At 43.1% G+C, this 15,982-nt stretch overlaps 1 protein-coding gene across 4 annotated transcripts in view; it reads left to right on the plus strand.

Annotated features, from left to right (window-relative positions):
• The first annotated feature begins 3,719 nt into the window (after nucleotides 1-3,719).
• Nucleotides 3,720-15,982, plus strand: part of LOC139390554 (large neutral amino acids transporter small subunit 3-like) — a 40,450-nt gene continuing 28,187 nt past the window's right edge. Inside the window, exons 1-4 of one of the 4 annotated variants that reach the window (XM_071137753.1) lie at nucleotides 3,720-4,118; nucleotides 10,833-10,997; nucleotides 11,130-11,328; nucleotides 15,845-15,900. In XM_071137753.1, coding sequence (XP_070993854.1) covers nucleotides 10,844-10,997; nucleotides 11,130-11,328; nucleotides 15,845-15,900 — 409 coding nt within the window. In that variant the 5' untranslated portion in view covers nucleotides 3,720-4,118; nucleotides 10,833-10,843. Of the gene's footprint in view, nucleotides 4,119-10,832; nucleotides 11,329-15,844; nucleotides 15,901-15,982 lie in introns of all 4 variants that reach the window. The other 3 variants (XM_071137754.1, XM_071137751.1, XM_071137752.1) reach the window with 3 other exon arrangements.

The raw sequence follows: 15,982 nt of genomic DNA on the forward strand, positions 1-15,982 counted from the left end.
AGTACTATATCTCTTGACACAATGATGAAAATAATCATGGCCTCTAAACCTTCAAGCTGCATACTGGACCCTATTCCAACTAAACTACTGAAAGAGCTACTTCCTGTGCTTGGTCCTCCTATGTTGAACATAATAAACGGCTCTCTATCCACCGGATGTGTACCAAACTCACTAAAAGTGGCAGTAATAAAACCTCTCTTGAAAAAGCCAAACCTTGACCCAGAAAATATAAACAACTATCGGACTATATCGAATCTTCCATTCCTCTCAAAAATTGTAGAAAAGGCTGTTGCGCAGCAACTCACTGCCTTCCTGAAGACAAACAATGTATACGAAATGCTTCAGTCTGGTTTTAGACCCCATCATAGCACTGAGACGGCACTTGTGAAGGTGGTAAATTACATTTTAATGGCATCGGACCGAGGCTCTGCATCTGTCCTCGTGCTCCTAGACCTTAGTGCTGCTTTTGATACCATCGATCACCACATTCTTTTGGAGAGATTGGAAACCCAAATTGGTCTACACGGACAAGTTCTGGCCTGGTTTAGATCTTATCTGTCGGAAAGATATCAGTTTGTCTCTGTGAATGGTTTGTCCTCTGACAAATCAACTGTAAATTTCGGTGTTCCTCAAGGTTCCGTTTTAGGACCACTATTGTTTTCACTATATATTTTACCTCTTGGGGATGTTATTCGAAAACATAATGTTAACTTTCACTGCTATGCGGATGACACACAGCTGTACATTTCAATGAAACATGGTGAAGCCCCAAAATTGCCCTTGCTAGAAGCATGTGTTTCAGACATAAGGAAGTGGATGGCTGCAAACTTTCTACTTTTAAACTCGGACAAAACAGAGATGCTTGTTCTAGGTCCCAAGAAACAAAGAGATCTTCTGTTGAATCTGAAAATTAATCTTAATGGTTGTACAGTCGTCTCAAATAAAACTGTGAAGGACCTCGGCGTTACTCTGGACCCTGATCTCTCTTTTGAAGAACATATCAAGACCATTTCAAGGACAGCTTTTTTCCATCTACGTAACATTGCAAAAATCAGAAACTTTCTGTCCAAAAATGATGCAGAAAAATTAATCAATGCTTTTGTCACTTCTAGGTTAGACTACTGCAATGCTCTACTTTCCGGCTACCTGGATAAAGCACTAAATAAACTTCAGTTAGTGCTAAATACGGCTGCTAGAATCCTGACTAGAACCAAAAAAATGTATCATATTACTCCAGTGCTAGCCTCTCTACACTGGCTTCCTGTCAAAGCAAGGGCTGATTTCAAGGTTTTACTGCTAACCTACAAAGCATTACATGGGCTTGCTCCTCCTGGCCGGTTCCCCTCTTTCCACTGGGATTCTCTGCCTCTAACCCTATTACAGGGGCTGAGTCACTGGCTTACTGGGGCTCTCTCATGCCGTCCCTGGAGGGGGTACGTCACCTGAGTGGGTTGATTCACTGATGTGGTCATCCTGTCTGGGTTGGCGCCCCCCCCCCCCCCCCCCCCCCCTTGGGTTGTGCCGTGGCGGAGGTCTTTGTGGGCTATACTCAGCCTTGTCTCAGGATGGTAAGTTGGTGGTTGAAGATATCCCTCTAGTGGTGTGGGGGCTGTGCTTTGGCAAAGTGGGTGGGGTTATATCCTTTCTGTTTGGCCCTGTCCGGGGGTGTCCTCGGATGGGGACACAGTGTCTCCTGACCCCTCCTGTCTCAGCCTCCAGTATTTATGCTGCAGTAGTTTATGTGTCGGGGGGGCTAGGGTCAGTTTGTTATATCTGGAGTACTTCTCCTGTCCTATTCGGTGTCCTGTGTGAATCTAAGTGTGCGTTCTCTAATTCTCTTCTTCTCTCTTTCTTTCTCTCTCTCGGAGGACCTGAGCCCTAGGACCATGCCCCAGGACTACCTGACATGATGACTCCTTGCTGTCCCCAGTCCACCTGGCCGTGCTGCTGCTCCAGTTTCAACTGACCTGAGCCCTAGGACCATGCCCCAGGACTACCTGACATGATGACTCCTTGCTGTCCCCAGTCCACCTGACCGTGCTGCTGCTCCAGTTTCAACTGTTCTGCCTTATTATTATTCGACCATGCTGGTCATTTATGAACATTTGAACATCTTGGCCATGTTCTGTTATAATCTCCACCCGGCACAGCCAGAAGAGGACTGGCCACCCCACATAGCCTGGTTCCTCTCTAGGTTTCTTCCTAGGTTTTGGCCTTTCTAGGGAGTTTTTCCTAGCCACCGTGCTTCTACACCTGCATTGCTTGCTGTTTGGGGTTTTAGGCTGGGTTTCTGTACAGCACTTTGAGATATCAGCTGATGTACGAAGGGCTATATAAATAAATTTGATTTGATTTGATTTGATTTGTAGTAGAGCTTCACGTTTCTTGGTGTCCAAATCACTTCCTGATGTCCAAATCACAAAAACACAGTCAGGAAGAGGGCATGACAATGCCTATTCCCCTTCAGGAGGCTGAAAAGATTTGGCATGTGACCTCAGATGCTCAAGAAGTTATACAGCTGCACCATCGAGAGGATCCTGGTTGCATCACCGCTTGGTATGGCCTCCGACTGCAAGGTGCTACAGAGGGTAATGCATACGGCCCAGTATATCACTGGGGCCGAGCTTTCTGCCACCCTGGACCTCTATACCGGGCGGTGTCAGAGGAAGGCCCTAAAAATGTTCAAAGACTCCATTCACCCAAGTCATAGACTGTTCTCTCTGGTACCACACGGCAAGCGATACCAGAGTGCCAAGTCTGGGACCAAAAGGCTCCTTAACAGCTTCTACCCCTAAGCCATAAGACTGCTGAAGAGTTAATCAAAAGGCTACCCAGACTATTTGCATTGACCCCCTCATTGTACCCCTTGATTACCTGTTTTTTTTTATCACTGACTCTCTTGCACAGGCTCAATGTAAACTGAAGGGACACTAACCACACACTCACACATACTACACTGGCATTCCAACACACACACACACACACACACACGCACACACACGCACACACACGCACACGCACACGCACATACATTCACATTCCTTCACATCCTTTACATACGCTGCTACTACTCTCTGTTTATTATCTATGCAAAGTCCCTTTACCCCTACCTACATGTACATATTACCTCAATTACTTTGATAACCCCGTACCTCTGCAGATTAACTTGGTGCAGGTACCCCTTGTATATAGCCTGGTTACTGTCATTGTCTTGTGTTACTATTTTTCCTTTAGTTTATTTAGCACATTTTGTATTACTTTTTTAAAAACTTTACATTTTTGGTTAAGTTATAAGTCATAAGTTAGAATTTCATGGTAAGGTCTCCCTCCACCTGTTCTATTGCATGTGACACAATTGATACAATTTGATTTGAACTTGTGATCAGACCAGCTCAGTTCATAGACTAAAAGTTTCAGATAGTTGTTGCAATACCATTTCTGGCCTACAGGCGTCCCCCATGTCTCGGGGACTGGGGCCCCGTACCCTATGCTGTGTGCTCTGAAGGATAGGGGGCCCATTTAATTGAGAGGGTACCCAAAGAAAATGTTGGCACTGTCAGAGGTTACAGATAGAGAAGGTGAATTTCTGTCCTGTATATATGAAACTTAATGTCACCAATTCGAATAGGTATAATGGAGGAAAAGGGAGTTTATCTTCTTTTCATGTTTTTATGTGAAAAGGTGAAAATCTTCTTCCTCACTCTCACGTTTTCATCGTTGTCACTTTCCAGGAGACTACAGGTAGCCTACGCCCAGTCCGCACTGGCAGAGAAATCCACGACAAAGACAAAGGAATACAAATAGGCTACCCACAGTGGGGAGTGGCGGATTGCTAGGAAGTCAAATTACAATGAGTGAAGTCAAATTCGGAGAGAAAGGAGAGTCAACCGAAGAGTGGGAGAGAAAGAGTACACGAAAAAAAAACGTTTACATTATGCCGTGTCAGTAAAGACTCGTAAGAAGACGGTGTAGTTTTGATATAAGAGACCAGTGTTTTGTTTTAGGAGGGGAAGAGAAGAACGTGACATTTGAAAAATAGTTTTCTACAGCTAGAAACTTTCTCTCAGCGTTCTGTACTACAGACTGTGGGTTTCTTTTGAGAAAGAAAGACAACTGAAGTAAGTGTTCTTTTTTTTAAATTGGAAACGTAAACATATTTTAGTTGACTTTATATGTAAAAGCGACAGTAAACGCGACAAATAAAAGCTAGAAAATGTGCCGAAATGCCACAAGCACCGGCCTCACTTCTCACACACGTGGCACGAGACTTCTAACTAGCTATTTCATTACGTTACATTTTAGTTTAGCTGAAGCGTTTGAATAGCGTTTTAGCAATTTCTTCCATACGTAGAAAAGGAGAATAAGGACACATATGGAAAATCTATTTCAATACTCCCAACTCACGAGGAAAATTTATGGGGGGGAAACAAACAAACAAGGAAATATACATTTTTTCAACAACCAACCATATGTGCTTGTTAATTCGTTATTAAAATGACAAAAGTCGATTTGTTATGTTATGATATTTGCTTGTTATCTTTGGATGACAATAATGCCTATTAATTAGGCCAACTTAGCTAGCTAGCTTGTTAGCTGAGCTGACATTAACCAGGTTAATTAACGTTACTATTTTGGAAGTGACTGTAGTTAACTTAGCCGGGTAACGTTACCAACCTAGATACTTCAGTCCTCATTTGGCAAACCGGTCAATGTCAATATTTTGCCATTGGAACTAGCTGGCTAACTGCTGCTAGCTAATGTGATGGAGATGTGTAAAAATAAACTTGGTTATTTGAACTAATAAATAAATATATAGTAGTGAAGACATCAATAGTAGTGAAGACATCAAAACTATGAAATAACACATGGAATCATGTAGTAACCAAAAAAGTGTTAAACAAATAAAAAAATATATTTAATATTTTAGATCCATCAAAGTAGCCACCCTTTTCCTTGATGACAGCTTTGCACACTCTTGGCATTCTCTCAACCAGCTTCATGAGGAATGCTTTTCCAACAGCCTTGAAAGAGTTCCCACATATGCTAAGCACTTGTTGGCTGCTTGTCCTTCACTCTGCGGTCCAACTCATCCCAAACCATCTCAATTGTGTTGAGGTCTGGTGATGGTGGAGGTCAGGTCATTTGATGCAGCACTCCGTCACTCTCCTTGGTCAAATAGCCCTTATACAGCCTGGAGGTGTGTTTTGGGTCATTGTCCTGTTGAAAAACGAATGATAGTCCCACTAAGCGCAAACCAGATGGGATGGCGTATCGCTGCAGAATGTGGTAGCCATGCTGGTTAAGTGTTCCTTGAATTCTAAATAAATCAGTGTCATCAGCAAAAGCACCATCACACCTCCTCTATGCTTCACGGTGGGAACCACCCATGCCAAAATTGTCCACCACCTAATTGTCTCATAAAGACATAGCGGTTGGAACCAAAAATCTAAATTTTGACAAATTTCCACTGATCTAATGTACATTGCGTGTGTATTTTGGCCCAAGCAAGTCTCTTCTTATTGGTGTCCTTTAGCAGTGATTTCTTTGTAGCAATTCGACCATGAAGGCCTGTTTCACACAGTCTCCTCTGAACAGTTGTTGACGTGTCTGTTACTTGAACTCCGTGGAGCATTTATTTGGGCTGCAATCTGAGGTGCAGTTAACTCTAAAGAACTTATCCTCTGCAGCAAAGGCAACTCTGGGTCTTCCTTTCCTGTAGCGGTCCTCATGAGAGCCAGCTTCATCATAGCGCTTGATGTTTTTTGCGACTGCACTTGAAGAAACTTTAAAATTTCTTAACATTTTCCGCATCGTCTTAAAATAATGGACTGTCATTTCTCTTGCCATAATATGGACTTGGTCTTTTACCAAATAGGGCAATCTTCTGTATACCACTCCTACCATGTCACAACACAACTGATTGGCTCAAACGCATTAAGAAGGAAAGAAATACTACAAATTCACTTTTAACAAGGTACACCTGTTAATTGAAATGCATTCCAGGTGACTACCTCATGAAGCTGGTTGAGAGAATGCCAAGAGTGTGCAAAGCTGTCATCAAGGCAAAGGGTGGCTACATTGAAGAATCTCAAATCAAATATATTTTTGATTTGTTTAACACCTTCTTGTGTTAAACAAATCAAATCAAAGTTAAATTTGTCACGTGTGCCGAATACAACAGGTGTAGTAGACCTTAGAGTGAAATGCTTACTTACAGGCTCTAACCAACAGTGCAAAAAATGTATTAGGTGAACAATAAGTAAGTAAAGAAATAAAAAAGACAGTGAAAAATAACAGTAGCGAGGCTATATACAGTAGCGAGGCTACACACAGGCACCGGTTAGTCGGGCTGATTGAGGTAGTATGTACATATAGATATGGTTAAAGTGACTATGCATATATGATGAACAGAGGATAGCAGTAGCGTAAAAGAGGAGTTGGTGGGTGGCGGGACACAATGCAGATTTCCCGGTTAGCCAATGTGCTGGGGTACTGGTTGGTCGGGCCAATTGAGGTAGTATGTACATGATTGTATAGTTAATGTGACTACACATATATGATAAACAGAGAGTAACAGCAGCAGCGTAAAAGAGGAGTTGGGAGGGGGGTGCACACATGAGAAGCCTTTTTGTCCTAGACTTGGCACTCCGGTACCGCTTGCCATGCGGTAGTAGAGAGAACAGTCTATGACTGGGGTGGCTGGGGTCTTTGACAATTTTTAGGGCCTTCCTCTGACACCGCCTGATGTAGAGGTCCTGGATGGCAGGCAGCTTAGCCCCAGTGATGTATTGGGCCGTACGCACTGCCCTCTGTAGTGCCTTGCGGTCGGAGGCCTGGCAATTGCCGTACCAGGCAGTGATGCAACCAGTCAGGATGCTCTCGATGTTGCAGCTGTAGAACCTTTTGAGGATCGGTGATCAGGCCTACCACTGTTGTGTCGTCTGCAAACTTGATGATGGTGTTGCATGGCCAGGCACGACTTCAGTCGTGGGTGAACCGGGAGTACAGGAGGAAATGTGTTATTTCATAGTTTTCATGTCTTCACTATTATTCTACAATGTAGAAAATACAAATAAAAGTACAAATACAAAGTACAAATAAAAACCATTGAATGAGCAGGTATGTCCAAACCTTTTTGATTAATCGGAATGGCCGATTTCAAGTTTTCATAACAATCGGAAATCGGTATTTTTGGGCGGCAATTTGATTTAATTTTTAATTTTATTTACACCTTTATTTAATCTTTATTTAACTAGGCAAGTCAGTTAAGAACACATTCTTATTTTCAATGACGGCTTAGGAGCGGTGTGTTAACTGCCTCGTTCAGGGGCAGAAAGACAGATTTTCACCTTGTCAGCTCGGGGGATCCAATCTTGCAACCTTACAGTTAACTAGTCCAACGCAATAACCACCTGCCTCTCTCTCGTTACACTCCACAAGGAGACTGCCTGTTATGCAGTAAGCCAAGGTAAGTTGCTAGCTAGCATTAAACTTATCTTATAAAAAACAATCATAATCACTAGTTAACTACACGTGGTTGATGATATTACTAGATATTATCTAGCGTGTCCTGTGTTGCATATAATTTGACTGACCATATAATCTGATTGAGCATACAAGTATCTAAGTATCTGACTGAGCGGTGGTAGGCAGAAGCAGGCGCGTAAACATTCATTCAAACAGCACTTTCGTGCGTTTTGCCAGCAGCTCTTCGTAGTGTGTCAAGCATTGCGCTGTTTATGACTTCAAACCTATCAACTCCCGAGATGAGGCTGGTGTGACCGAAGTGAAATGGCTGGCTAGTTAGCGCGCGCTAATAGCGTTTCAAACTTCACTTGCTCTGAGCCTTGGGGTGGTTGTTTCCCTTGCTCTGCATGGGTAACGCTGCTTTGATGTGGTGGCTGTTGTCGTTGTGTTGCTGGTTCGAGCCCAGGGAGGAGCGAGGAGAGGGACGGAAGCTATACTGTTACACTGGCAATACTAAAGTGCCTATAAGAACATCCAATCGTCAAAGGTTAATGAAATACAAATGGTATAGAGGGAAATAGTCCTATAATAACTACAACCTAAAACGTCTTACCCGGGAATATTGAAGACTCATGTTAAAAGGAACCACCAGCTTTCATAGGTTCTCATGTTCTGAGCAAGGAACTGAAACGTTAGCTTTCTTACATGGCACATATTGCACTTTTACGTTCTTCTCCAACACTTTGTTTTTGCATTATTTAAAACAAATTGAACATGTTTCGTTATCTACTTGAGGATAAATTGCTTTCAATGATGTATTATATTAAGTTAAAATAAGTGTTCATTCAGTATTGTTGTAATTGTCATTATTACAAATAAAACATTTTTAAATCGTCCGATTAATCGGTATGGGCTTTTTTGGTCCTCCAATAATCGGTATCGGCGTTGAAAAATCATAATCGGTCGACCTCTAATATGTGTGTGTGTGTGTGTGTGTATATATATATATATATATATATGTATATGTGTGTGTGTGTGTGGGTCCTAAATTTGAGGACATGGGGTCAGCAAGAATGAACTTCACTTCCTTCCTAACATAGCGAAGACCCACTACCACCCCACAGAGTCGGTAACCAGAGACAAGTTTGAGGTTAGGCCCGTAGAGAGACAGCTGTGAGTGAGTCACTGATCACGCACTATTGGCGGGTTTGTGTTTTTTAGACACCATTGGGAACAGAAGTCCCGTGCTGTGTGTTGTTTATTGAATGAGAACATGAAAGTAAATTGTTTTCCCTGATGTCTTGTCCTGTTGTCCAGCCCATGAGGTTGGTAAACCCCACTGGTCAAGGTCAGATTCAGAATGATTCCTTGGTGAGAGAGAGAGTGGAGAGAATTAGTTTTAAAAACAGTGTAATAATAACCATGTCATAAGTATTTCTAATAGGCTTCCACACATTTTCAAACCTCTAACCTACACACAGCCTTATCCATAGCTGAGTAAATATCAAGTAGAAGTTTGTTACATCATGTTGCATCATTCACCTGTATCCTAGCTAGGCTAGAGGTGTACAGTAGTCTGCGATACAGGCACTGCAGGAAATAATGTGGGTTTGTGGTCTGCTCTTTCTCCAACAGACACAAACATTACACACTTCGCTGTGATATGATAGGGGTTGACAGGTGTTTGTTAACTGTAAATGACCTTGTTTTTTTGTGCTTCTACTTGTTTGCAAGCCTCTGTAGTGCGTATTCACCTCAGCTCCCAGGACTGTGCTAATGGACGAGTCGTTCAGTTGGCCGTAAACCTGTCTTTCCGTCTAGTGTTGGGGTTCAGTCTCTCGCTCTGTCAGAGATTTGTTGAATGGTGAATGTTGAATAATTGAAAAACAAATACAAGGGGATGGAATTTAGATGTTATATTTTTGAGTAGTGCACCATAAATAACATGTCCACATTTCTTACACTGGTACAGTCACCCTTCTACACTCCCCTCTTTATTACAAACAAATATTTACCCACTCAAGGCCAAGGGGAAGGAAGGAGTGATAACAGCACAAGTAGGGGGGGGAAGAGGCAGGAAATCTTGTGAAGTGAGAGAACCCACAAATGCTGATGCTGCAGATACTCAACTAGTCTATAGAAGGCCAGTTTTATTGCTTCTTTAAATCAGCACAACAGATTTCAGCTGTGCTAACATAATTGCAAAAGGGTTTTCTAATGATCAATTAGCCTTTTAAAATGATAAACTTGGATTAGCTAACACAACGTGCCATTGGAACACAGGAGTGATGGTTGCTGATAATGGGCCTCTAATACGCCTATTTTTTTTTTATTTCACCTTTATTTAACCAGGTAGGCAAGTTGAGAACAAGTTCTCATTTACAATTGCGACCTGACCTATGTAGATAATCCATTTTTTTTGTGTGTGTTTTTTTTTGTGCCTTTTCCAGCTACAATAGTCATTTACAACATAAACCATGTCTACACTGTATTTTTTTATCAGTTTGATATTTGAATGGACAAAAAAAATAGATTTTCTTTCAAGAACAAGGACATTTCTAAGTGACCCTGAACCTTTGAACGGTAGTGTACGTTGCTAAGTGCCTGTGAAGATGTTCCTCATTGTTGAGAGAGTAAAGAGAGTCGTGTGTGATTGTGTCCAGCATGGGGTGTCAGTTACAAGAGATTGCCCTCTTCAGATACTTTCTTGGGACAAAGGATTGAGCTGTTCTATGCTTAATCACATTACACACAGTCACACCCACACATTCTCTATCTCCCCCCGACACACACCACCCATTTTTAATTTTTTTTCTCACAGCCATCTCTCAATAAAACACATGCTCTCGGTCTGTCCTTAAGACCCACATGCACAGTTTTGTATTGCTCTCCTTGTGGGGACCAAATAATTGATTCCCATCCAAAATACTATTTTCCCTAACCCTAAATCTAACCCTTAACCATAACCCTAAAACTATAGCTATCCCTAAACTTAAGTATAACCCTAATTGTAAACCAAACATAAAATAGCATTTTGCCTCGTGGGGACCGGCAAAATGGCCCTACTTGCCAAATGTTCCTTTTTTACTGTCCTTGTGAGGACTTCTGGTACCCACAAGGATAGTTAAACAAAAACACGCGCACACACACCGGACTCCCTCATAAATTATGTTGAATGGGTTTCCTGTTCACATCTGTCCAACCCCCACTTAGGCAAACTCAAGACCACTGACACAGATGCCCCCTTATCACTGACTGGATCCTAGCCAGTGTCCACTTGTCAAAGTGACAGCTTTGCTGGAAATGTGTAGTCTAATACTGTACTGTTGGCTGTAACATCTACATGAATCTCTCTCTCTCGCTAGCAGCAGCAGCAATGGCGCCCTCTCTCCTCCAGGCCTATAGGAGGCGCTGGTGGATGGCTATGACGGCGGTGTTGGAGAACCTTCTGTGTTCTGCCGTGCTGCTGGGATGGGGCTCACTCCTCCTCATGCTGAAGGGCGAGGGCTTCTACTCACACCTCTGCTCAGGTAGAACACACACACAGAGAGGAGGAAGGCAGTTTCACGCTGTCTCTCATGCACACACTATTCCTCAGCATACATTATATGTTATCAAGGATGAGGGGTCACCTCTCCCACTCCCCCCTTTTTCTCCCATAGAGAATGACACGAATGCCCACGTGCTGGCGCTGGGCAACAAGTCCTCCTGGGAGAGTGGTATCTGGGTGAGCTGTGTGGACCAGGAGGAGATGCTCAACCTGGGCTTCACCATCGGCTCCTTCCTCCTCAGCGCTGCCACCCTGCCCCTGGGCATCCTCATGGACAAGTACGGCCCGCGTCCACTACGCCTCCTCGGCAGGTAATAATAGAACATTAACTAGTGGTGGGCACCAATAGCGATAATTCGGTATGGTTTCGATATCGTTTGATATGGATATGAGCAAGGTATATCTTGATATGGGTTTATCCTTGCCGTTAACCTACACTATTATGTAAAAGAGCATACGTTACTGTTGGGGGCGGTGGTAGCCTTGAGAGTTAGCTGGAGAGTTAACGGCTTCAATATCCTTTATACCATCAACTGCCGTTGAGCAAGGCACTATACCACTAAGTGCTCCAGGGCCGCTGCTAGGCAATAAATCAAAAATGTTATTGAATGATATTGTCCCTGCTAGCACAAGACCTTCTCACGAGTTCTGAACTTAGCATACTTAAAGGAAAATGTTTATTTAGTCCATTGTTGATATAGTCCCAAAATGTGTTGCATGTCAGCAATCAAGTTTTCAAGCATTTTGAAAGTTAAACTTGATTGCTGACATGCAAAACATTTTGGGACTATATCAACAATGGATGAATGAGGGGAGGGCTTGGCCGGTAGGGATGTCCTTGTCTCATCGCGCACCAGCGACTCCTGTGGCGGGCCGTGGTTGCCAGGTGCACGGTGTTTCCTCCGACACATTGGTGCGGCTGGCTTCCGGGTTGGATGCGCGCTGTGTTAAGAAGCAGTGCGGCTTGGTTGGGTTGTGTATCGGAGGACGCATGGCTTTCAACCTTCATCTCTCCCGAGCCTGTACTAGAGTTGTAGCGATGAGACAAGATAGTAGCTACTAAAAAACAATTGGATACCACGAAATTGGGGAGATAAAGGGGTAAAATTCAAAAAATAAAAAACAATGGATGAATGAAAGAAATGCCAAAAGAGTTTTTTTGTTGGAATTTTCCTTTAACTGCCTGCTGATTGCCATCATCAGGCTTTCCATTGTATTCAAACTGATTGGGTATGTTAAGCCCCCCCCCAGTACATTCACCCCTGGCCCAATGATTCAGAGTGTTTAATTGTCACATGTACAGGGTTGCAGGTGTGATTGCAGGGTACAGTGAACATTTTAGGCTTGGAGCTCCAACATGCAGGACTAAGTGAAGAAAAATAATGACAGTGGTAATAAAAACAATTGAAAATGCACTATATAATAACTGTGGCAGTGATGAATAAATCATGTCCATTGGGGTGGAGGCAGAGTAAAGACTGTTGAGGGGATGCGATGGAATGACCATAGGGGGAGCAGCAGCATGACCATTGAGTGAAATAAAAACAAAAACGTAAAAATATACAATCAAACAACTGCAACAATGATGAATGTCGTTGGGGTGGGGCCAGATTAATGTCGGCTGGGGGGTGGGGCAGCAGGAGAAGGAATGTCCATGGGGGAGTAGCAGGTAAGGTAATGTCAGAGTTGAGCATGTGTGGGGTGGGGGGGGGTAGCGGGGATAATGGCCATAAGGGGGAGTAGGTAGCTGACTAGTGGTGGCTATCCAGCAGCCTGATGGTCTGAGGCTAGATGATCTTCTTGGCCTTCCAGCGACACCTGGTGTTGTAGGTGTCTTGTAGGTCAGGCAGTGTGTACCCAATGCCTCGTGGTCCGTGGTGTTAAGAGTTGCTGTACCAGGCTGTGATGCAGCCCGACAGTATGCTCTCGATGGGGCTCTTGTTGAACACAGTGAGATCCCTCTGGAACATGCCGAATTTCTTCAGCATCCTGAGGTTGAAGAGCCGCCGCCGACTTCACTAGGTTGTCTGTGTGGTTGGACCATTTCCCATTCCAGTCCGCGTGATCAAAACAGTGGCGCGTGAATTCTGATTGGTCGGACCAACGCTGTACAGCCCTGATCCCCGGAACTTCCATCTTGAGTCTTTGTTTGTAGTCGGGAAGAAGCAAGATGGAGTCATGGTTGGATTTATCAAAAGTAGGACCGAAGAGGGCCATGTAGCAGTGGTCAAGAGTAGAATTTTTGGGAGCACGGTTCTCAAATTACTTTTGGTAAAGTCCCCCGCCACAATGAACGCTGCCTTCGGGAATGAGGTTTCCATTTTGTTCAGGGTCCAATGAAGATCTTTGAGAGCCCTTTTGGTGTCAGTTTGGGGCGGGATGTACATAGCCATGGCGACAATCCCGGTGAACTCTCTCGTCAGGTAAAATGGACATAATTTTATAATCAAGTATTCCAAGTCCCGGACGCAGAAACTAGCAAGGTCCTGTACATTTCCCCCGTCGCACCATGTGTTATTGGTCATAAAGCAGAGCCCACCAACCTTGCTCTTGCCAGAGAGAGCCTGCTTCCTATCTGTGCGAAAAACTGTAAAACCCGCTGGTTGTATGTAATCCGTCTAGATGCCGGAGGAAAGGAAAATCTCAGAAATACAGAGTATGCTAAACAATCACAGAAGTGCACACACAAACAAAGTAAATATGGTTACAAGAAAGGATAGGGGAATGTGCCCTAGTGGGCTAAACCGGCATGGCGGCTTGTTAGACAAAAGGGGAGTGGGGGTCAGCTGAGAAGTCACTACAGAGTTGATAATTATAACAATCAATATATATATTTACGAGTCTGTCCGCCCTCTCTGTCGTGGTTAGAATGGATAGTACAGAGTGACATTCATTCATGTCGTCATGGATAGATTTTTCGGCGGTTGTCGTTCTTCGCGTTCAATGATACCGAATTCCTAGCTGGAGACTAGTAATTAATATCAAAGACTTGTTCTTATTCTGTCGGTATAGATAGTCTAAGAGTTTAACCACGTGGTATGGTTAAAAGATTCAGCCATCTACTCAAACCTTGGCCCTCTCGTTATCGAGGTAAGCTGGTCTACAACCTTTGTCCTCTCGTAATTGAGGGAAACATGGTCTGTTAAGAAATTCTCAACGTGTGGGCTTTAATCGGGAGAGCAGAAAAAGGCCTGTCCCAGGATGCCCGACCATAACTGTGCTGGTGGGCGGTCCTCTGATTTAGTTAAACTCCAAAGGGAATTGGAGTTTCCTTCATTAAACAGTCCAAAATCACATTACACAATTTCACAAACAGTATCATCCACACTCATTCATCTTATACAACTATTAGTTATAAACCTCATATCTGAGGATATTATAGAAACAGCGTTATGGTAATGTGGCCGTATTGTCTCCCATGAGTTTCACAAAATTGTACCAAACGGACCAGTTTGTAGCTGGATTCTTCACCGCTCTTTTATACCTCCAGAACATAAATGTTGTTCGGACCTCAAGTTCTGTGAGGTGGAAGAAATTCCTTTGTTCTCTTCTATGAAAATTCACTCTCTCTCTCTACTGTGGCCATGAGGAGATAATCTCCTCCAGGATAATCTCCTCTCTGACCACAGCAGCCTGGGTGTAGGAGACAGGGAGAGGGGGATGGGGCTTGCTGTACCCAAAGAGGGCAACGTCATGACACTGTCATGCCTCGACCGCTGCCTCTAGAAGTAGCGCACGACACTCGCCCGCCAGTTGCCTCCCTCTACACTCTTAGGAAAAAAAGCAAACTAAAAAGGATACTCATCTGTACCCATAGGAAAATCATTTTTGGTTCCAGATAGAACCATATTGGGTTCCATGTAGTTTTTCCGGAAATTGTAGTAACAGTCTGTTAAATTCTGAAATGATTGCCCTAGCTTTAAATCTTGTTTTATTTTTTTTTGCATAGCTGAGATCCAGGCAAGAAGCAACTCCCTAGGGAATTATCAAAGTTTTCAGTGAAACGTCAGCATTCAGCGACAGCCAGCATGTTTGTGAGGATGCAGGAATTATTTTGTATGCTAGCTAACGTTACCTAGCTGTGTAGCCTATATTATAATATGAATGACACTGTATGATAACGTTACAGTACTTTTATATTTGAAATAGAGGGGTAAACATTCATGATTGATATGCCAACGTTACTTGATCATGAAGCAAGTTTGTTCGCTAGCTCGCAGGAGTTAGCTGTGTATTGTCAGCTAATTTTAATGTGTATGGACAAGAACATAAATCCTTAATTGTCTGCAAATGCTTGTGGATTGTTGCATTATTCACGAGAGTAATATGGTTTGGTTGCATTATTCAATATTGTAGTATGTTTCAGAAGAAAAGTTGCTGGGATTGTTAAATAGTTTGTGCTAGTGGCTTCTGAAATATTTACGGGCAGTTTGAGCTGAGGAGCGAGAATGTTGCATTGCCAACCACAATGAAAGGTAAGGCAAGGATGTGATGTGAATTGAAAAGTAGAAATCTCTTTTGCCTGTCCGTTCCTCAGACTCTCCATCTCTCGTAGTGGGAATAGGGCCTTATTAATTTTGTGTGTAGGACAGACGAAAGCGGTGTGTGAACTCTGTAATGACTGATCATGGGTGTAGGAGAACACCAGCCTCGTTGGAATCTCTTCCTGGGGAAAAAGTGGGAGATGGAGAGCAAATAGAGATATTTGACAAATAAACCCCATCTCTCTCCTTGGCCTAAAATGGACCATTATTTGTTAGTACATTTATAATAATGTATTCCATATTTTATATATTCATCTAAAAATTAAACGTTCTTTTTCTGCAGTTTTTGTTTTGGTCTCTCCTGTGCCATAATGTCAATATCAGCGTACGATCCTCAACGTAAGTGATAGACATTATCCCCAACAACACAAAATACACACAGTCACTTGCTGATACCTGTAGATGACAGACATAGTTATTT

The sequence above is a fragment of the Oncorhynchus clarkii genome, chromosome 31 (assembly GCF_045791955.1).
Source record: "Oncorhynchus clarkii lewisi isolate Uvic-CL-2024 chromosome 31, UVic_Ocla_1.0, whole genome shotgun sequence".
NCBI classification, from domain to species: Eukaryota; Metazoa; Chordata; class Actinopteri; order Salmoniformes; family Salmonidae; genus Oncorhynchus; species Oncorhynchus clarkii.